Source organism: Mus caroli, chromosome 8 (genome assembly GCF_900094665.2).
Source record: "Mus caroli chromosome 8, CAROLI_EIJ_v1.1, whole genome shotgun sequence".
Taxonomy (NCBI): domain Eukaryota; kingdom Metazoa; phylum Chordata; class Mammalia; order Rodentia; family Muridae; genus Mus; species Mus caroli.
The window spans coordinates 108,747,193-108,768,195 of NC_034577.1; the positions used below are offsets into that span (position 1 = coordinate 108,747,193).

General features: G+C 48.6%; 1 protein-coding gene across 7 annotated transcripts in view; it reads left to right on the forward strand.

Moving 5' to 3' along the window:
- The window catches only part of Plcg2 (phospholipase C gamma 2), a 136,277-nt gene that overhangs the window by 75,189 nt on the left and 40,085 nt on the right, over positions 1–21,003 (forward strand). For all 7 annotated transcript variants that reach the window (XM_021170477.2, XM_029480946.1, XM_021170482.1 and 4 more), the window contains 10 exons: positions 3,331–3,432; positions 5,441–5,559; positions 7,115–7,200; positions 8,946–9,066; positions 10,629–10,797; positions 11,938–12,042; positions 14,647–14,736; positions 15,216–15,391; positions 15,492–15,692; positions 18,148–18,267. In XM_021170477.2, the coding sequence (XP_021026136.1) occupies positions 3,331–3,432; positions 5,441–5,559; positions 7,115–7,200; positions 8,946–9,066; positions 10,629–10,797; positions 11,938–12,042; positions 14,647–14,736; positions 15,216–15,391; positions 15,492–15,692; positions 18,148–18,267 (1,289 nt within the window). The remainder of the gene's footprint in view (positions 1–3,330; positions 3,433–5,440; positions 5,560–7,114; positions 7,201–8,945; positions 9,067–10,628; positions 10,798–11,937; positions 12,043–14,646; positions 14,737–15,215; positions 15,392–15,491; positions 15,693–18,147; positions 18,268–21,003) is intronic.

The window sequence follows — 21,003 nt, forward strand, 5'->3', positions numbered from 1 at the left end:
CCTCCCTCCCTCCCTCCTTCCCTCCCTTCCTTGAAAAATAGATTCTTCTCTCATACAATGCATCCTGACTACAGTTCCTCCCCAACTCCTCTCAGCTCCCCCTCCACACACCTCCCCTCTCTTCCAGATCTATTTCCCACCCCCTTCCTCTTCAGAAAAGAGCGGGCCTCCAAGAGTCAGCAGCTAAACAGGACCAAACCGCATACAACAAGACAGGGCAAAAAGCTCTCATATGGAGGCTCGACAAAGCAACCCATGAGGAGGTAGAGTCCCAGAAGCAGGCAGAAGAGTCAGAGACACACCTGCGCCCCTTGCTAGGAGTTCCACAAGAACACCAAGCGAGCATTCCTAACATCTACACAGAGGCCTGGGTGCAGACCCATGCAGCTCCTATGTCTGCTGCTCCAGTCTCTGTGAGCCCATGAAGTTTTAGTTAGAGCAGGAAGACAGCTGAAGGAGATCAAGGGCGTTCACATTGGAAAAGGATAACGTGGCTCGCTGAATCTTGTCGCCACCTCCAATGAGCAAGCAATGGCAGGGGACTTGAGGGCTTGAATAAGATGTCCCTCACCCTGGCTGGTGCCAGATCCTCCCCAGGGACCACGCCAGGAGTGTCTTCCTGGGTGGCCATTCCTTCTGGATGGGAGGAGGTGACTAGGCTGACCAAACCTGCTGGTCCCCTGGGGGATGAGAACTAAGTCTCCCCAGCTGGCATCTATGTGGTGGCTCCTAGTGTGGTGGAAGAGTCACAGGAGTTTCCTGTTGGGATGTCATTATCTGATGGTATAAAGTCACCCTACTATGTGTGTGTGTATTCTTGGGTACCATGCTGGTTTCTGGCGAGAAGATGCCGTTAAATGTTCCCCTGTGATACACGTTTTTGAGACATGTTTTACTAAGTTGCTCAAACTGGCATTGAACTCCCTCTTTAGCCCAGGCTGGCCTTGAATTCCTTCTATAGCCCAGGCTGGCCTTGAACTTGCTGTCCTCCTGGCTCAGCTTCCTGAATAGCTGATACAACCATTCTGTACCTTCACACTCTATGTTTGGGCTCTATCATAGTAGAGTGATAGAGAGGGACATTTACCACGAGGTTAACAGCCTGAGGTTGGGCAGTGGCCGCTGCTGGCTCGAGGTGCTGGGCATGCATACCACACCTGACAGCATGGAACACTGAATGCAGGTGATGGAGGAGAGAGGTTCTGTTTGCTTAGCCTGAGCTCTTAAGACCCAAAGATGTTAAACACAGTGGGCAGTGAATTCTGTTGGGCAGTCTGAGGATGGCTTGCTGGGACTGCTAAAAGCTTTCCTCCTACCACTAGTGTCCCAGCGATCAGATTTTAGGTTGTTGGGCTTGGTGGCAGGTACCTTTACCCTCAGGCCACCTTACCATCCCACATTTGAACCCCTAGCATCTTAGGATTCTAAACTTCTTTAGGAAGATCTCTGCCCAGCCAGAAAGCAGTCTCCAGTTCTATTAGCAAGTGCTCATGGCTTTTGATAAAAGTGTGTGCTTTGCAGGAGGAGAGAAGGGCCATTCAGGCCCTTTGAGATACCTGGGGAGCCAAGGTGTTTGCATTAAGCATCCTACACGTGGTGTTACTTCTTGGTTCTCCCCCCACCTCCACCCCCCACAGCTGAGGACAGAACCCAGGGCTAGTGCTCTACCACTGAGCTAAATCCTTAACCCTATGCTCCATGCTGTTAACAACCTTCCATTCAGGGAACTCACAGCCTGCTGGCTATTTTGGTGTCTGTGGTCTGGGGAGACTTGTTAGCTAACCACAGTCCTGTGCTGCTGAAGTAGGGCCTCACCATCCTGTTTCAGTCTGTCTTTGGGCTTTTGTTCTTTCTGACACACCCCCTGTATCCCCCCCACCCCCACCCCCTGTGTCCCTTCCTACCCAACCAAACATTTATCTCAGACACAAGGAGAGACACTGGGGAATGTTTGAAACCCAGAAGGCATTGGCCAGCATCGGGTCTGTGGTATCGTTCATCTTGTTGCCTGTGGATATTTGAGGTTTCGGAGAATGTAGCAGAAGAAAGGTCACTGCATGCTATAGCCTCTTTTTATTAAGGAAATGTTTCTGGAATGTCCAGCATGATGCTGAATCTGCTAGTGGGGCTGGATTTGTCTATCTGGGTGGCTCTGCCTGGCTGACCCCTGGGGGAGGGGATGCGAGGTGTCCATCTAAGTTCCTTTGCCCAGGTTGAGTGATTTGGAAATTGACCCTGGTTCTCATGAGCTCTGGAGACCTGGGATCCTCTTGAAGTCATCCTGAGCCTGTGTGTCCTCTTCTCTATGTGACAGTGACATTATATGGCTTGCAGCGTGGGGCAGGTTAGAGGACCATACGGGGGTGGGGCTGTTAGAATAAACTACCAGAAACTGGAGGCTTCCTGCAGCGAAGAACAGTACACTAAGCACACAACTGACTTCATATGGTCCTGTTTCCAAACCTGCATGGTGCATAACTTTTGGCACCCTCCTTTCATGGATGAGGCTGTATAAAGAAGACACGTGACTCGTCACTTGGCTGAGACAGCGGAGACACCCCAGTAGGCTGGCTATACTATATAGTTACTTTTCTCATTGCTGTGACCAGAAGGAACAATTTCAACGGGGCAGGCTTTATTCTGGCTTAGACTTAGAGGGGCTATAGCCCATCATATTTGGGAAGAGATGGCAGCCTGTGGGAACAGCACAGTGACAGGAATCGAAGCTGGTCACATGGCCTCTCTCGTCAGGAAGTAGAGAACAGGAAGTGGGGCTGGACTATAAAACCTCAAAGCCCACCCCTAGCGACCTACTTCCCCTAGCAAGCCTCCTATCTCTGGAAGGTTCCACAGCCTTTCCAGACAATGCCATGACCTGGTAACCCAGGTGTTCAAACACATGAACCCGTGTGTGTGTTGGGGGGGGGTGCATTTCATAATCAAACTGTTAACACTGGCATAGCCCACCACAGTCCCTAGCTGTTTCATACTGACACCCGTGGCCTAGTGCTCTGAGTTCTTAGCAGATCATAGTCTGTCGTTACTTTTATAGATAAAGTTTCATTGCAATACAGCTATGCTCATTTTCCTGTATTTGGTCTGTGACTGCATTCACACGGTGGTGACTGCTGAGTGAGGATAGCAGGTGACCCATGCAGAAGGCATCTGCTCGCCCCTGGCAAAGACCATGCCAGGATGGAGCCTTATTTATGTGGCTCTGAATGACACATAGATTTAACATTGGCTCCAGTCTTTGATCACCTTGACTAGGTCCTGAGGAGGACCTTGCCTATCCTTTGGTGACTTTGCATTATCTTCGACATTTTTAAGGAGCTATGGGCTCAGGATCTGAACAAAGTCCGGGAGCGGATGACCAAGTTTATCGATGACACAATGAGAGAGACTGCAGAGCCCTTCTTATTTGTGGATGAGGTGAGTGGGCTGGGCCGTGTCACATGAGCAGGACTTCCTTTATCCCTTCCCCTTGGAAGGTGTCACTGTCAGGTGTCCGGGGGACTGATTCAGGTGCAAGGAGTGGTTTTCTCAGGGTGGGGATTAATCCTGCTTTTCATTTTCTGGATTCTTACCTGGGTGGGATTACCTGTTTCACCACTAGAGGGCGTTCGCCATCAGGGAGAAGCCAATTGAACTCGACAAATGCTTGATGGTTGTGTGAGCCCTTTATAGAGGACACTTCTTTTTACAGGTGGCCTGGGAAGATCAGAAGGGACATGGCTTGTCACTTGCTCACTGGGGCTGTTTATGGCAGTAAAATGTACCTTGGAGCCAGTCGGTGTTTCTGATTTATTATTATTATTATTNTTTTTAAATGCTAGGAGTGGGTAGATGGGAAAGTCCCTGGGCCCCTTCTCTGCCTCCTTGTTTTTGCCATGGTAGGAACTGAACCCAGGACCTTCTGCATGCTAGGCAGGGGCTCTACCACAGACCTATAACAGTGGGACTCTTTGTAATGTTTATTTTGTCCCTCCACCCGGCCCCCAGGAGGTCAGAGGGCAGACAGCCTTAAGTGTAGGTCCTGGTCTGCATCCTTATTTGAAGCGGGGTCTCTTTATGCTGGGCTCCAAGACCTTGGAGCTTTCTGGGGTTTTCCCCATCTCCACTTTACATCACAGTAGAGGAACCATGAAGACATCTCTCCAGCCCTCTTCTCTTCTCTTCTCTTCTCTTCTCTTCTCTTCTCTTCTCTTCTCTTCTCTTCTCTTCTCTTCTCTTCTCTTCTCTTCTCTTCTNTCTTCTCTTCTCTTCTCTTCTCTTCTCTTCTCTTCTCTTCTCTTCTCTTCTCTTCTCTTCTCTTCTCTTCTCTTCTCTTCTCTTCTCTTCTTTTCTCCTTTCTTTCTTTCTTTCTTTCTTTCTTTCTTTCTTTCTTTCTTTCTTTCTTTCTTTCTAAGCTTCCAGGAGTTGGGACAGGAAACTCTGTCCCTTTCTCTCTGTTTCCCTTTTATCTTCAGTATTTTTTTTTTAACCTGAGGCTTTGTACCCATTAGCCAATCACTCTACCACTGAGCTACTCCCCAGCCCTCCTTTTCTTTTTGCTTTGAGGCAGGTTCTCAGTAATTTGTCCAGGCTAGACCTGAACTCCCTGTAGCCCAGACAAGCCTTGACTCTGATCCTCCTGAGTATCTGGGATGACCTAGCTGAGCCCCTAGGCCTGGTGTCTTTCCATCCTTTGGTGTTCTCATATCCAGAATGTTCTGTCTCCAAAGCTGTGCTGGACTTGCAGAGGCTTAGTTGCTGATACGATGTAACAATGTAACGCTTCTGTGTTGGCAGCTGGAGCTCTGACAGCAGCAGACATTTGGGATACACGTTAAAAAGGGAAATGGTGGGTAGGTCCAGGAGGTGCTTATGTTGATACAGAGTGTCTAAGTTAGGGTTTTACTGCTGTGAATAGACACCACCACCAAGGCAGCTCTTGTAAGGACAACATTTAGTTGGGGCTGGCTTACAGGTTCAGAGATTCAGTCCATTATCACCAAGGCAGGAACATGGCAGTGTCCAGGCAGGAATGATGCAGGCAGAGCTGAGAGTTCTATATCTTCATCTGAAGGGTGCTGGTGGAAGACTGACTTCAGGGCAGCTAGAATGTCTTAAGGCTACACCCACAGACACACACCCACTCCAACAAGGCCACACCCACTCCAACAGGGCCACTCCCACTCCAACAAGGCCACACCCACTCCAACAGGGCTATGCCTCCTAATAGTGCCACTTCCTGTGCCAGCCATATATAAACCATCACAAGAAAGATGGCTGCAATCAGAGCCATTTGTACTGAAACCTCGAGAAACCGATGTCTGGGGACCACCTATAAGTTTCACAGGTCAGAGCCGCCTGGCCTGGCTGCTCAGGCGCCAGCTAAGAATAAGTAGACTCTGTGCCTCCTGTGCCACGGTAACTCCGTGCTGGTCGTCTCTTTCAGTTCCTCACGTATCTGTTCTCCCGGGAGAACAGCATCTGGGACGAGAAGTATGATGCAGTGGACATGCAGGACATGAACAACCCCTTGTCCCACTACTGGATCTCCTCTTCCCACAACACGTGAGTTTCTGGATGAGCCCAGGGTGGCTCGGGCAGAACTGGCTGTGAATGGGTGGGGAGGGTCCGGAGAAGGGGGTCGGGGAACTCACCTCTCTTTCCAGCCAGTATCTATGGCCTTTTAAGCAACTTTACAGAGCTGATGTTTTATGACTTGGTCATCACACCATCAAAACGTTCACTCAGCCAGTGAGCTGGTATTTGTGGAAACATCTGACATGGGCCAGGCTCTTCGCCTATGAGGTGTGGGGACTCCTCAGTGAACGAGGAAGTCTCATTCCCTGGTGCTTAGAGAAGAAGGCTTCCAGTGAATGTCAACCCTAGGCATCAGCTGGTGGCTGAACAGAGGCAGGGTGAGAAGGAGAGTTTCCTGCGAGAGAGGAGCATGTGCTAAGACCCTGGGGCAGGAACAGCTGGGAGGCATTTTTAAGGCTGGAGTGAGAGTGAAGAGTCTGGGAGGGTAGCAGCAGGCTAGAGGGCCAGCTTGTAAGTCACAGAGAGTCACAGGGAGCCTTTGGCCACTTCACCCAGAGAGTGACCAAACTCATCTACTTCTTTGGGTAATTATGCTGATTGCAAATGAGTAGGGTGATGAAGGGAGTGAGCAGGGATGCTGCCTCCTGGCCTCAGTGTTCAGTCAGACTTTCAGGATGAGGGTTTGACTTCTAGGCTGCAAAGTGCTCTTTCAAACAGGGGATGAGAAAATCCCCCCCCGTGTGTCATCCTCTAGGTATTTGGGAAAGTGACCCCTTTTCCAGGGGAATGGGTAGGTCATGCATCTCGAGTTCTTATCTTAGGATGGTGGATTCTCCAAGCCTAGAGACAGCTGAGGAATTGTCCTGAGAAGGCAGGTGGTCTGGAGAGAAGGCAAGGCGATAGTCATTTGTCTTTCAAAACATCAAAAGCTCTCTTAAATAACCTAATCAATAAATGCTCTGACAGAGGAATGGATACAGAAAATGTAATTCCTATGTAATGCATATATATGTCACACATATATCACGGTAGAACTTTGCGAGGCTGTGGAGGGAATGAGAAGTCATGACCTTTGCAAGAAAATGGATGGAGCCATAAAGCATTATGTTGAGTGAAATAAGCCAGATCTAGAAACATGACTACTGTGTGTTTTTTACAAAAACATATTTTATGGTAGTTTTGCTGACTAGGTTCATGGTACTGTAAATTCTATCAGGATTTGCTGAGCCTGCCCACGCTGGCCGCAGATCTCAGTGATGAAGCACGGGTTTATTTCTGCTGATACCCAGAGCCCAGTGGGCAGCTCCAGGGGTCATTAGCACACACTGTTTCATCTTTGCTGCTGACACCCTCAGCTCAGGTCTCCAAAAGGTCCATACTGTCTTCATTGCATTCAGATTGCTTACGTAGCTATCGTGCACATCTTATTGGTGGTTCTGGACCCAAGGCCTCAGGATGGCGTGCGTGTGGCCCAGACTTTAGCCTGGGTGTTTCTCCATCAGAAGATCTTGGACTCAGACAGTCTCCAAGCATGAACTGTGTACAGGATTGCCTCTCTGACTCGGCTCATTCTGTCCCTCAGGTACCTCACCGGGGACCAGCTGCGTAGTGAGTCCTCCACGGAAGCGTATATCCGCTGTCTGCGTGCTGGTTGCCGCTGCATTGAGCGTGAGTTTTCTGTCTTGGCCAAGATGATGCAATAAGCAAAGCTATGATTGCTCAGTGCTTGCTTGTTGCTTTTATTTTATTTTACTTGTGTGTGTGTATATGTGTGTGTGTGTGTGTGTGTGTGTGTGAGAGAGAGAGAGAGAGAGAGAGAGAGAGACTTCAGTTTTGGTGGGAGATGGGGAGGGAGACAGGCTGAGAAATCCCCATGCAGAGCAACTCTAGGCAGGGAACTGAGGTGACTAAGGATTTTTTCCTAAAAAATAACTGTCCCTGAGCAAAAGTGACATCGGCTGGGCAGTAGGTTGGTTGGTGCACCTAGAAAGAGTCTTGATAAAGTGGGAAGCAGGGGACCAGCAGCAAGGTCCACTTTCTGCTAAGAGGAACACGGACACATACTAGTTAGCATGACACACCACACCCAGGAGCCACTTGTCTGTAGGTGAGGGTCTGAGAGCAAGCATGACAGGGACAGTCAGGGGCAGTCTGTGGCTGGGAAGGTGGCAAAGCCTTGCTTTTGTCTGCCTTTTCTCCTCACCTCTGTGGCTCTTTGTGTGTGTGTGTGTGTGTGTGTGTGTGTCTGTGTGTGCACATGCACACATGAGTAAATGTGTTCGCATGTGTGTATATAACCATGTGTATAACCCAGAGGTTGACAGCAGTTGTTTTCCTCAATAACTCTTTATTTTTAAGAGAGCATTTCTCAGTGAACCTGTAGCTCTAGCCTAGCTAGTCTTCTTGCCTCATACATCCTTTGTCTCCACTTGACCATTCTTGTCTACATGGGCTCTGAGATTTGAACTCTGGTCCTCATGCTTACAGAGTAAATACTTTATCCCTTGAACTATCTCCCCAGCCCATCTTTGGCTCTATCCTTCCCAGACTCATTCTATCACCAGCATCCCATTGGATGTGTCTGGATTAGTTAGCATCCTATCACTGTAAAACAACTGAGGTGATGAGCTTTTAATGGCAGGGGTATTGTTCTGTATCTTGGGTTGGGAGCATTGCTTTGGGCCTTTGATGACAGGTCATGGCAAGAAAACGTGGCAGAGCAAACACTTTGACCATAAGGTAGAAACTGGGAGAGGACAAGGAAGAGGCTGGGATCCCACTGTCCCTTTCAAGGACACGGCCTCAATGATGCTTCTCCAGGAACCAAGCTGGGTGACACTTTTCTAAGCCATAGCCATGTATGTGGCTAAGAAAATGGCCCAGACCATCGATGGCACCTTAAGTGTTTCAAAGCTGCTCATTCTGTGCCAGAGATTAGTAGCAGTTGCCCTCAGGCCTCCTGGGTTTATGCTTTTTCCTCTGGAAAAAAAAAGCTGTGAGAAAATGAAGTCAGAAGTCACCAGCTTTGACATCCACCGGATTGTTACCATGCTCCCACCGTCTTATTTCCATTTGCATAATGACTGAACCTTTAAAAAAAAATCTGTCTGTTTCTAACTGGCAAAAGAGTGGAGCCTCGAACAGCAGACACAAGCACATCAAACCCATTTTGAATATTTTATAATGAATGGCTCACTAGAAGGAGTTTCTCAGGAAGCGTGTCACGTTCTGCAAGTCTGTAGATAGGACCATGGATGTGTGGGTGAACCTGGGTCAGCCTTGGGAACAGAGCTGTTATGGGTACCAGAGCCTAACCTGATGGCCTCAGCCCAACACGTGTCTTGTATACCGGTTCACTCTTGTTGGCCGTGGTTGATGGTGGCTGATGCTGAGGGCCTGTGTTTTCCCCTCAGTGGACTGCTGGGACGGGCCTGACGGGAAGCCCATTATCTACCACGGCTGGACACGGACCACCAAGATCAAGTTTGATGATGTTGTTCAGGCCATCCGAGACCACGCCTTTGTTACCTCCAGGTCAGTGGCTGATTTCCTGGAGGTGTGGGCCTGTAAGGGAAAAGCTGCTAGGACTGGATGCATGGATGGATGGACAGACAGACACAGATACACACATACACACATGCATATACACACACTGCCCACTTCTCCCAAAGTCTGGAGGAGCTTGGGCTCCATTTGGCTAGTTACTGTCAAGTGGCCCTTGTGTCCTTAAGACATGATAATGGCCCTTAAAAATTTACGTTTATTATTGTAATTATGTCTATGTGTTTGTGTGTTTGAGTGGGTATGTGCCCATGAGTGCAGGTGCTAGCGTAGGCCAGAGGCATTGGTTCTCCAGCTGAGTTATGGGTGGCTGCGAGCTGCCTGAGGTTAGTGCTGGTAACTAAACCGAGGTCCTCTGAGAGAGCGTTATGATAAGCTCTTAACCACTTAGCCATCTCTTGGGACTAGAACCCATGAGTTCTAGATGCCTTTTTCCCCGGTTTGTCCAGTGTAAATGCTACTTTATTGGGTTCTTCTTTCTACCACCCTTCTCCACCCCAAACCCTTTCAACCCCCCCAACACCAGGTAGGAGAGAAAGGAGGTGAGAGGGGAAAAGAGATGTCAATCCTGTTAGACTATTTCCTGCTGATTAGCGGTGTTGACTTCCTTGGGGGCGAGTCCAGTCTTTGTCTGCAGGTTAGCCACTTTCTTTTTCCTATCTCTTTGCTCACGACCATTGACAAATGGCAGCCACAGCAACCAGCTTCAGCCTCTGCTTCTGTCGGGGCTCTGGCCTTTTTTAATGTCCTCTCAAGAGTCCCCAGAATTCCAAGCGCAAAGTATCTTCAGCTGGCAGAATCACGCCCCTGGCATAGCATGAGACAAATCACAGTCACCTGCTATGGATAAGCTGAAGCATCCTCTGTATCCCGCACCTGGGATTGAAGCAAAAACATACTCTTAGTAACATTCCTATGTCTTTAAAGATGCCCAAATTCTCATAGCCCTGCTCTGTGAATGGCCAGCCTTTGTGGTTCTTGGCCAGGATCCTCATATCTTAGCAGCCATGGTGATCACTGTATGGACCTCGAAGGGTCGTGTGTTGAACGCCAGGTGCCAGGCACGGTCAGCATTCAGTAAATAGGACTGGAGGTTTCTGAGGTGATTCCTGCCTGAGTTCCTTGGATCGAGTGTGGGGCGGGGCTGAGACAGGGATGCTGCTGCAAGCATCTTTTCTCCTCAGGGTGCCTTTTAGCCAGACTACAGGGCTCATATACATCCTTCCGCATGTAGCCTCAGCCCTTCCTTGGGCATTCCTCTCTCTATCAGCCACTGAAGCCCCGAGGGACCCTGTGTTCCCAGAGATGGTCAATGCCCACTCAGACTTTGTTAGCTTCCTATCATGAGGAAAAGATGCTGCTATAATGGATTTACAGAGAGAAGGGGGCTCAACTGGGATCATGCTTCAGCAATCCCAATTACTGACCACCCTGCCCCAGTGCCTGAGAAATGGGTGTTTTCTGACCAATAGAGGCAATGATGAAAGGTTCCTGGATCTTGTCCCCCTGCTGACTCTGTCCTGTGCCACCTGCAGCTTCCCCGTGATCTTGTCTATCGAGGAACACTGCAGTGTGGAGCAGCAACGTCACATGGCCAAGGTGTTCAAGGAAGTGTTAGGAGACATGCTGTTGACGAAGCCCACAGAGGCCAGTGCTGACCAGCTGCCCTCACCCAGTCAGCTTCGTGAGAAGATCATTATCAAGGTAGGTGTGTGGGGCTGCTGTCTACCTGGGACTGCCATCATTGAGGGTCCGTGTCAGAGGTCTGGTGCCAGACTCCAGGTCCCATCTTCCTTACCATCTCTCTGATCTTGGTAAGATCTTGATCATTTAACCTCTGGGTGCCTCTGTGCCCCTCTGGTAATGGGGATGATATAGAATCTAGTTACATAGTGACCTTGGTAGGAGCAGTTCTGGGTGTGTGTGTGTGCGCAGAATGGTTGGCTCATACTACCAATTCTAACTTAGGAAGACGATGAGTTCCAGCCTGCTTGGGCTGGAGGCTCTGTCCTAGTGAGACTCTGTCTTAAAAATGAAGCAAATGGAAGCTGTGTGAGTGTTGGGGTTCCAATGGCTCAGGCCCCATTCCTGCCCTTGGGATCTCTCACACTATGTGAGATGTGGATAGCTGCTTAACAGGGTTTGAGTGACAATGGGATGCTGGGGCTGGTGTTCTTGTTCTATGGAGGCGACACATGAGTTTTTTTTATCGGACTTTGGGGACATCAACATTTGCATACTTGCGTTGTTAGGATAAAAAGACCAGATGAGTAGTGAAATAAAGCACGCACAAGTTTATATTTCTCATACGAGGTAGAATGTTTTAGGAGCATTGGGCTTTGGTCCCCAAAGTGATTTGGGGACTAAGGATCCTGATGTCCTACTGTAGCTGCATGGCGGGGATTTCCAGTGGGGTTTCCACAGGTCTCCAAAAAGTAAGAGTTAGAATTTAGCACGGAGGAAGGGACCTGGGAGATTGGATGGGGAAATAGCACAGCTTATTAACCTATAAGCGACAGTAACACTTCTTCACTCTTGCTCAGTCCCCACCTCCCACAAAAGCACAACTTCCTGGAGAATAAGGAAACAGAAGCAGGTTTCCAGCTGGACAGGAGGCAGGGATGGGCAAAAGATGGAGAGGCAAGGAGGGATACCTCCGAGGGAGGAGAGTTCTCCAAGCACAGAGCCGAGATTATAGGGCATGACAGACGAGCCGGCAAAGGTGGAGGTGGAGAGAGCAGTGCATGCCGGGTGGCGGATGGTGGCTGAATTCTTGTTGCTTCAAAGACTCTGAACTTGGGTCTCCAGTGAGGAGGAGGGCTATGTGAACTTTCTCACCTTCAGCATAAGAAGCTGGGTCCCAAGGGTGACGTCGACGTCAATGTGGAGGACAAGAAAGATGAGCACAAGCCCCAGGGCGAGCTGTATATGTGGGACTCCATCGACCAGGTGAGTCTGGGTCCCTCCTCCCCTCACAGAGCCTTGGGTGCTGACTCTCAGCTGTCCTAGACTTCTACCATAAAGTCTGGCACTGTCCCTGCCTTTGTCCCACTTGGGGCCATGTGACTTGTCTTTTTTTATGGCATTAGAATGTTTTCAAATAATTTCATATTCCGTATCATAAGTACTTATACACAGGCCAATGTCATACACCCTACGTTCATAACGCTCCCATGATGCACCACAGCTGAGGGCTCCTTACCCCCTGCCCTGCCTTGACCTTGCAGAAACCTTTCCCAAATAGGAGTATCTACTATGACTGCAACAACAGGAGCACCCACAGGGCTGTGACACCGTCAGCTCCTTGTGGATCTTCTCTCTGTATCGCCCCCTGTCCTCTGTGTTAGATGAAGGGTTCAGTCTGTGGCTGCGTAGCTCTGTTGCTTCTGTGTTAGTTCACTGTGAGGCAGAGCATCCTGACAGGGAACTGTGTATGTGTGAACAAGCCAAGTGCCTCGCTCACCTCATGGTGAATGGGGAGGCGGAGAAGATAAGAGATAAGAGGTTAGCCCTTCAGCTGGGCGTGGTGGTGCACTCCTTTAATCCCAGCACTTGGGAGGCAGAGGCAGGCGGATTTCTGAGTTCGAGGACAGCCTGGTCTACAAAGTGAGTTCCAGGACACCAGGGCTACAGAGAAACCCTGTCTTGAAAAACCAAAGAGAGAGAGAGAGAGAGAGAGAGAGAGAGAGAGAGAGAGAGAGAGAGTAGCCCTTCAGAGGTAAAGCCTCATCTCCTTCAGCCAGGCCAGCTCCCAACTGTCTGTTCACTTATGAACTTATCAATAAATGGACTAACCCCCTCATGGCGTGGGTCATTCCCAAAACCCTACCAGTTGACAAGCAACCCTTTAATACATAGTCCATATAGGAGCAGGCTTTGGATTAAGCTAAAGCATTCACTAACGTCCTTTTCCCATCACATAGATTAGCAGTCAACTTGCTGCTATGCATTAGCAACATTTATTAGCAGGCAACTTGCTGTGGCCTTCCAATCTGGGATTGGGCCCAACCTAGGTAATCCTCATTATTATCTCCTTCTCCTCCTTCCCACCACCATCATCATCATCATCATCATCATCATCTTTTTCTTCCTCCTCCTCCCCCTCCTCCTCCTCCTCTTCTTTTTCTTAATATTATTTATTATTTGTGGTGGAATAAAGTCTTTCAAGCTTTAATGCTTCTCCCATACCTCCTGATACTCCTATTCATTTGAGTTATCCAAAGGTCTGTCTGTTCTCGGACCCTATAAATATGAAATAGGGGAAATTTAAGTAAATCTCAACAAAATGCTACGCATACACAGTGGAGTCTGATTCAGCCTCTAAGAGTGAAATGATAGCATTTACATGTGGAGACTGGGATGTGAAAAAGATAAACAAGAATACTGGTGCTTTATCTCATATGTGGACTCTCTATTTTTAAGAAAACTTAAATATCTGGGGGATGGAGAGATGTCTGAGAGGCTAATCGCATTTGCTGCTCTTCCAGGGTATTTTGAGTTTGGTGCCCAGCATCCACATGGGTGGCTCACAACCATATCTAGTTCCAGCCTCAGGGGATCTGATGCCCTCTTGTGGCCTCCATGGACACTGCACTCATGTGCACTCACTCACACACACACACACACACACACACACCTTTTCATTCATACACATACACACACACACACACACACACGATGTATTTGTTACATATAAATGCATACAGTTATAAGTATTTAAATTTGTATGTGTGTCATGGATATGAGTGGTATAAAAGTTTATATCGCTATTTGTTGGGAATGGGAGAAGCACAGGGAGGAAGGATCATGAAAGAGGCGATAGGGGGATGGATCTAATCACACAATGATATGTTTGTATGAAAAATGTCATAATCAACTCTATTAAAAATTTTTTTTGAGACAGGGTCTCACTATGTAGTACTGGCTGGCACTGAGCTCACAGAAATCCCCCTGCCTCTGCCTTTGGAGTACTGGGATTAAAGGTGTGCAGCACCACACCTGGCACACCTATACTATATATATATATAATATATAGTATATAACACTATATAATAACTATAGTTAGAATATATAACACTATATAATATCTTTTAAAAATTAGTGAAATAAGAACATGCTGTTAGGTCAATTGGCTGAAAGGACCCAGAAAGGCTTACAAAGCAGGTGACAGGCTGGGGACGTAGCTCAGTGGCAGAGCTCTTACCTAACATGCACATGGCTCCCGGAGTCAGTCTCCAGGACTGAGGAAAATGCCAGTGAATGAGGAAAAGTTACTAGTGAGGTTGCATGATCTGATCTGCTGCAGACTGTCAGTGCAGCAGAAAATCTGTATCCACTCTTATCCGCTCCCAGACCACCCACTTAAAGAGTCCTGAACGATACCAAGAATCCAGAAGTAGATGTTTTAAGAGCAGATCTTATAAAAGAAAATCATTATAAATGTGAAAACTGGCACCGGGCTGCCCCAGTGAATGCTGGGGTGATGTCCCCTAGGTCCTCAGAGTCAATAGGGCTGAGACCTTGGGGGAGACTAATGCCAGCCTGACTCTCTAGAAATGGACGCGCCACTACTGTGCCATTGCTGACGCCAAGTTGTCCTTCGGTGATGACATTGAACAGGCTGTGGAGGAGGAGCCGGTCCAGGTGGGTGGAGACCTGCTTGCCTTCTGCCTTCTGGTCTTGTCCTTGGAGAATCCCCACCTGGAGACTTACTGTGTGGCTTCTCATACCTGGGCTGGCTTGAGCATCCTTAGCTCTAAGGCGATATTGCTTTGGGTAGCAAAGCTTAACTAGCTCTTCCTGATTGGCTAGCTAGCCTAGGGCTTAACCAATAAGATTCAAGGCTCTTTCCTGTGCCCTATGGGGTCTGACTGGCCTTTGTCCAATGCCAGCAATCCCCGGAGGGTGTAGGTGAGAGGTGTGATGAACCAGCCCCTTGCCCTGCGCTGCATGCTCCCTCTAGCTGCTGCCCATCTTTGGCCTTTTTCTTGAGTAGAGCCAGGGTGAGTTCAGGCTTCTAGTACTGGGACCCTGCCTTAGGACTCCTGGAAACAGCCATCAATGAGGTGTCAGGAGAGGGCAGAGCGAGCTGTAATAAGCCCTTTCGGATGCTTGTGGCTCAGGACACTCCCCCCACGGAGCTGCATTTTGGGGAGAAATGGTTCCATAAGAAGGTGGAGAGTAGGACCTGTGCGGAGAAGCTGCTGCAAGAGTACTGTGCCGAGACCGGGGCCAAGGACGGCACCTTCCTGGTGCGGGAGAGCGAGACCTTCCCCAACGACTACACACTCTCTTTCTGGTAACGCCCCCTTCCTCGGAGGCTGGTGGGTGGGAGGTGGTGTGGTCAGGCTGTGTCCTGCCTGGCTCTGATGGGACATCCCTGTCTCTATTCCCAACAGGCGGTCTGGCCGGGTGCAGCACTGCCGGATCCGGTCTACTATGGAGAATGGGGTCATGAAGTACTACCTGACTGACAACCTCACGTTCAACAGCATCTATGCCCTTATCCAGCACTACCGCGAGGCACACCTGCGCTGTGCGGAGTTCGAGCTGCGGCTCACAGACCCAGTGCCCAACCCCAACCCACACGAGTCCAAGCCGTAGGTTCCTAGGATTGGTTGGGTGACCCATGGAGGTGTGACCTCTATGGGGTTCTCATTTTCAGGACCCCGTTCTCTCTGACAATGTGGGTTCTTAGAAGTCTATGTGAACTATTCCTACCTGTCAGACTTTGTCCCACCCTCTCTCTCTTCTCTCTTGCTTGTTCTTTAATAATTTTATTTTATTTGTGCCTGCACGCCCAAGCGAGCATGTGTGGTATGTACATGCGAGTACAGGTGCCAGCTGAAGCCAGAAGAGGGAGATGCATCCCCTAGGGCTAGAGTTAAAGACAGTTGTGAGCTGTCTGCCATGGATCCTGGGAACTGGTTAAGAGCACTCACTCTTTTTTTTTTTTTTTTCATTTCAGAGATCTTTCTTTTCTTTCTTTCTTTCTTTCTTTCTTTCTTTCTTTCTTTCTTTCTTTCTTTCTTTCTTTCTTTCTTTCTTTCTTTCTTGTGGCTGGCCTTGTATAGATACTAGGCCACATGTCCTGGAAAATTAGGTCACATGGCTGCTTCCATCTTGGTGAGGTCAGCAGCTAAGATGGCTGCCATCACCATGGCAGCTTCCATCTTGGTGAGATGTTTTCTTGAAAATCCTGGGCTGCATCCTCCCAATCCTGTATAAACTTGGGTGTCCTGGCCCATGGCTGTAACCCCAGCACTCAGCAGATAGAAACAGAAGGATCATACCATCTGGACCATAGCTGCTCCTGTTCAAACGAGACACTTGTTATGGTGGTTCCTGGAGCTCCTTCATGACCAGCTCCATTCTTTTCCTTTCTCCGAGTTTCTGAATCTCCACTGGTCCGCCATGTGCCTCCGGAATCCTCTGATTCGTCCTCCTCACAACATTGATTTCCTGTTTGCCACCATTCACTGTTGTTTGGGAGTGGGGATGGCTCTTTTTTTTTTTTTAAGCTAAAAAAATTTATGAGTATGAGAGGTTTTGCCTGCATGCATATATGTGCACGGTGTGTATATGATGCCCACAGAGGCCAGAAGAGGGTGTCAGATTCTCTGGAACCAGAATTGCAGGCACTTTGGAGCCACCATGTAGGCCCTTGGGTCATAAGCGCCATTAGTGCTCTAACCACTAGGCTATCTCTCCAGCTCTCACTGTTTTGTTTTGTTTTCGAGACAGGGTTTCTCTGTGTAGCCCTGGCTATCCTGGAACTTATTCTGTAGACCAGGCTGGCTTTAGATTCTGAGATCCACCTGCCTCTGTCTCCTGAGGGGAGTGCTGGGATTAAAGGTGTGTGCAGCCCAGCTTTTTTTTTTTTGGTTCCTTCCTGTTTTCCTTCCTTCCTTCCTTCCTTCCTTCCTTCCTTCCTTCCTTCCTTCCTTTCCTTCCAGCTTCCACTTCTGTCTCCCCTCCATGATTTCTTCCCCCTTTCTTCTCTTTCAGTGCCCTGAGGTCTGGGGCTTTGATCTCAGAGACCGGTTTGGGTCTGCTGTGTCTGTGCTTGCCAAGGCTCCCTCCGTGGTCAAAGGAATCACAGTATAGGACTCACGGTAGCACTCACGGCAGTACTCACAGTAGTACTCACGATAGCACTCACTCACTCACGATATATAGTACTTACAATTAGCAATCACAAGGACGGAGGAGTTCCTTTCTCCTTTCCCTCTTTTATCCACTAAAGAGAGTTCCAGGCCATCCCTGGCAGAGAAGTCAACACATTCCAGAAATACCAAGACAATCGTTAAGCAGGTAGATTTAACAGTTTTGCTTTTGGAGGAAGCTGAATAATTTACAGTGACATTATTATTATTGTTGTTATTATAATTATGATTATTATTAACGCTTCCTGTTTTCATACCAGTTGCCTTTCCAAACGTGTCATTTTGCATCTTTAGTAACCAAAATCTTTCTGAACCTCACCTGTGTTCCCTGCCCCAGATGTTCCCCTGCGACACTGCTGTAGCTCTCCAGCCTTTGGGGCTGGGCAGGTGGGCAGAGAAGAGACGTCCCTGAGTTTCACCTTGACCTCCTCATACACCTGGGGTCTTGATAAAAAAATTTGTTGCCTTTCTTCCAGATAGGGGGGGGCTTATTCCTATACTCCCAGCTACATGGGAGGCTGAGCTGCAGGTGGATCGTAAGTTCAAGGCCAGCCAGGGTTATATGGCATGCCTGAAAAAGAAATCTAGCAAGATCCTGTCTCAAAAATGAAAAAGAGAACAAGAAATTAAGGCCGTAGTTCAGTGGGAAGGCACGTGCCTGGTGTGCATGTGACCTTAGATTAACCCTTAGTGCTGCAGTAAAATAAAGCAAAAATTCAATAGGAATCACCACTGTCTTTGGAGGTGCGCAAGGTCAGGGAAGTCACAGCATGGTTTCTGTGGCAGTTTCCATGGTTAGCCCCAGGTGTCCCTGTCTGTTGGCATTGCCTCCTGCTGGTTCTCAGTCTGGGAGGACCCTCACCAGCTTGTTTTCCTCTTCTGGATGCAGGTGGTACTATGACAGTCTGAGCAGGGGGGAAGCGGAGGACATGCTGATGCGGATCCCCCGAGATGGAGCCTTCCTCATCCGGAAGCGGGAGGGGACCGACTCCTATGCCATCACCTTCAGGTAGGTGTGCGGGTACTGTTTGTACCTGAGGGTGAGTGCTCCCCAGAGGAGACATAGAAAGGACACGAATGCGACCTGAGGAAGGGAGAACTCCGGTGGAATCAGAGATGCCTCTCCATGACCTTGACGCCATTGTCAATGGCAAGGACAGCAATATACAGAACTGTGTGTGTCCCCAGTAATAGGTGCAGCGCTCTCTCTCTCTCTCTCTCATAAATAGTCTCTATGGTCCTTCTGTTTTAACTTCAAGTAACCCCAGGATTTAGGAGCTATGACCACCATTTTGTTTTCTTTCTTTCAAACAAAAATTGTATTATTGTTGTATGTGGGCATACACGTTCCATAGGGTCACTTGAGGGTCAGAGGACAGTTTTGTGGAGTTGGTTCTCAACCCCACTTCCCACGTGTTCCAGGCATTGAACCCTTGGCCCATCGGGTTTGCACGCCAGTTGCTTTGCCTGCTCAGCCATCTCACTGATAAGCCTACCGTCCTTATTTTCTAGGGCACGAAATGAGGCACAGTGAGGCTCGGTGGCTTCTTATAGCATGTAGGGGTGGGGGCTGGGCATAGAACCCAGGTCTGGGCTTGCTCCCCTGACCCCCACTCCCTTTGCTGTTCTTAGGTGTGCCAGATTGCAACCCTAGCACCACACTCCTCCCTTTCCCACAAGTATTCCCCAGCCTCACGTCAGGTGTTCTGCCGATGGCAGTAACTTTCCCACACTGGCTTGTCTGTGGTGGGCTGACCCAGTTATTCTAAGTGAGGAGATAGTGGTTGGGAGTGATTAAGTGACATGTCAAGTACCACACAGCCTTGGAGTTGGCTGAGCTGGAACTCCAGGACACGTACGCAGCCTGTGCTAATCTTTCCTGGATCTGCTCCAAGAAGAGGCTGGGGCCCAGTTGAGACCTGTGGTGGCCCTTGCGTCAGCCTGCCTGATTTGAAAGACCGAGTCACTTCACTCTGAAGTCCATATTTGGTGGCTGGGCCGTCACAGTTCTGGGCCCATGTTTCTGTAGCTTCCAGATGTGCGCAGCTGCCGTGGGGTATCCAGTGTGCCGCTGCTGCCCCTTTGTTTTGCAATTGGTTACCTTGTTACCCTGCGCCCCTGTCATCGGGCCTTTTTGTCCCTTCCTACCTGCACTGAGGCTTCTACTCAGATACCTCCCGGAGGTCATTGTTACTGGCTTGCTGAAGACCTACTGTGTGCCAGCTCCAGTCAGAGAGTCCTGTGTCCATGTGGCACCACTGGGAATAGGGGAACAGCTGGCAGGCCCTGGGCCTCTTTGGCATCTGTGTTGTTTGTTCTCTCTTCTTCAGAACACTCTAAGTGGTTCCCGCTTAGCCTTGAAGGAAGTTGGTATGTTTATTCATGGGCGTGCTGTGGACACCAGGCCCTACGCAGGGGCAGGAATCTCACTGTTGTAGTCCTGTCAGTCAGGATGCTTTTGTCTGTCAGTGACTGGTCGCATCTGGCTGAAGCACAGAGGGTTGAAGGTGTGGCCACAAGCTGAGGAGTTCAGGACCAAGTCTGGCTCTGTGTTATCTATTCAGCCATCTACCCAAGGGATGCCAGAGGCACGCTCAGCCCTCTCAGCTAGCCTTGCCCTGGGTTCCCAGGACAGGGGCTTTTATCTCACATCTGTCTTTCTGTCTGTCTATCTACTATCTCTATCTATCTATCTATCTATCTATCTATCTATCTATCATCTATCTACCTATCATCTGTGTATCTATCTATCTATCTATCTATCTATCTATCTATCTATCTATCATCTATCAATCATGTATTTGCCTATAATCTATTTATCCATCATCTGTCTATCTATGTATCCATTTATCCATCCATCCATCCATCCATCCATCCATCCATCCATCCATCCATCCATATATCCATATATCTATCCATCTATTATTTTTGAGCTAGTCTCTCCTTATGTAGCCCTGGCTGGCCTGGAACTCACAGAGATCTGCCTGCTCTGTCTGCCTCCGAATGTGGGGATCAAAGGCGTGCGCCCCCACACCTTTTTGATACCAGCTCTTCTGACCTATGAGAGGGCTGGCTCGTGGTGGCTTTGGTTTCCATTTTTAGTGAGGTTTAACAGTTTCCACTCGCTGGTTGGCCATCGATGTCTATTTAGAGACGTTGCCCATTTTCTGTCAGATTTTTGTTGTTGCTGTCGCTATGCCGTCACTTGCGCTCCATAAATCTTTGAACCTGAACAGATCGCGATCAGATGATCCGTTTGCAAACGTTCCCTTCAGTTCTGTTCTCTTCTTGAAGCCCGTGACATCTTTGGTTATATAGAAGCTCTTTGGTTTGATGTAATCACACTTGTCTATGTTCACTTTTGCATTCACGGGGCTCTCTGGCTGCCTTTAAAGGTTTGCACCCTGAAAACTCAGCTATTAGCTATTGCACAATAATTCCAAGTGGAGGAGTGCCACATGTTTGACTTTGCTTTTTTTTTTTACTTAAATTTGCTTTGGCTGTTCAGGGCTAACGTCACAGAAATAAAATCAATCAGCACATGATATTTGTTCAAATTTATAGTGTGAGGTTTTGGCTCATGTATGTATGCATGGGTAGTGACTGCAGACTTTTGTCATTTCTTTCTGGTGAATACACAGGGAAGACACTTGCTTTCTAAATTAATTAGTTAATTAATTAATTTGTGTATTTTGCTTGCATGTATGTCTGTATATCATATGAGTGCCTGGTGCCTGTAGAGGCC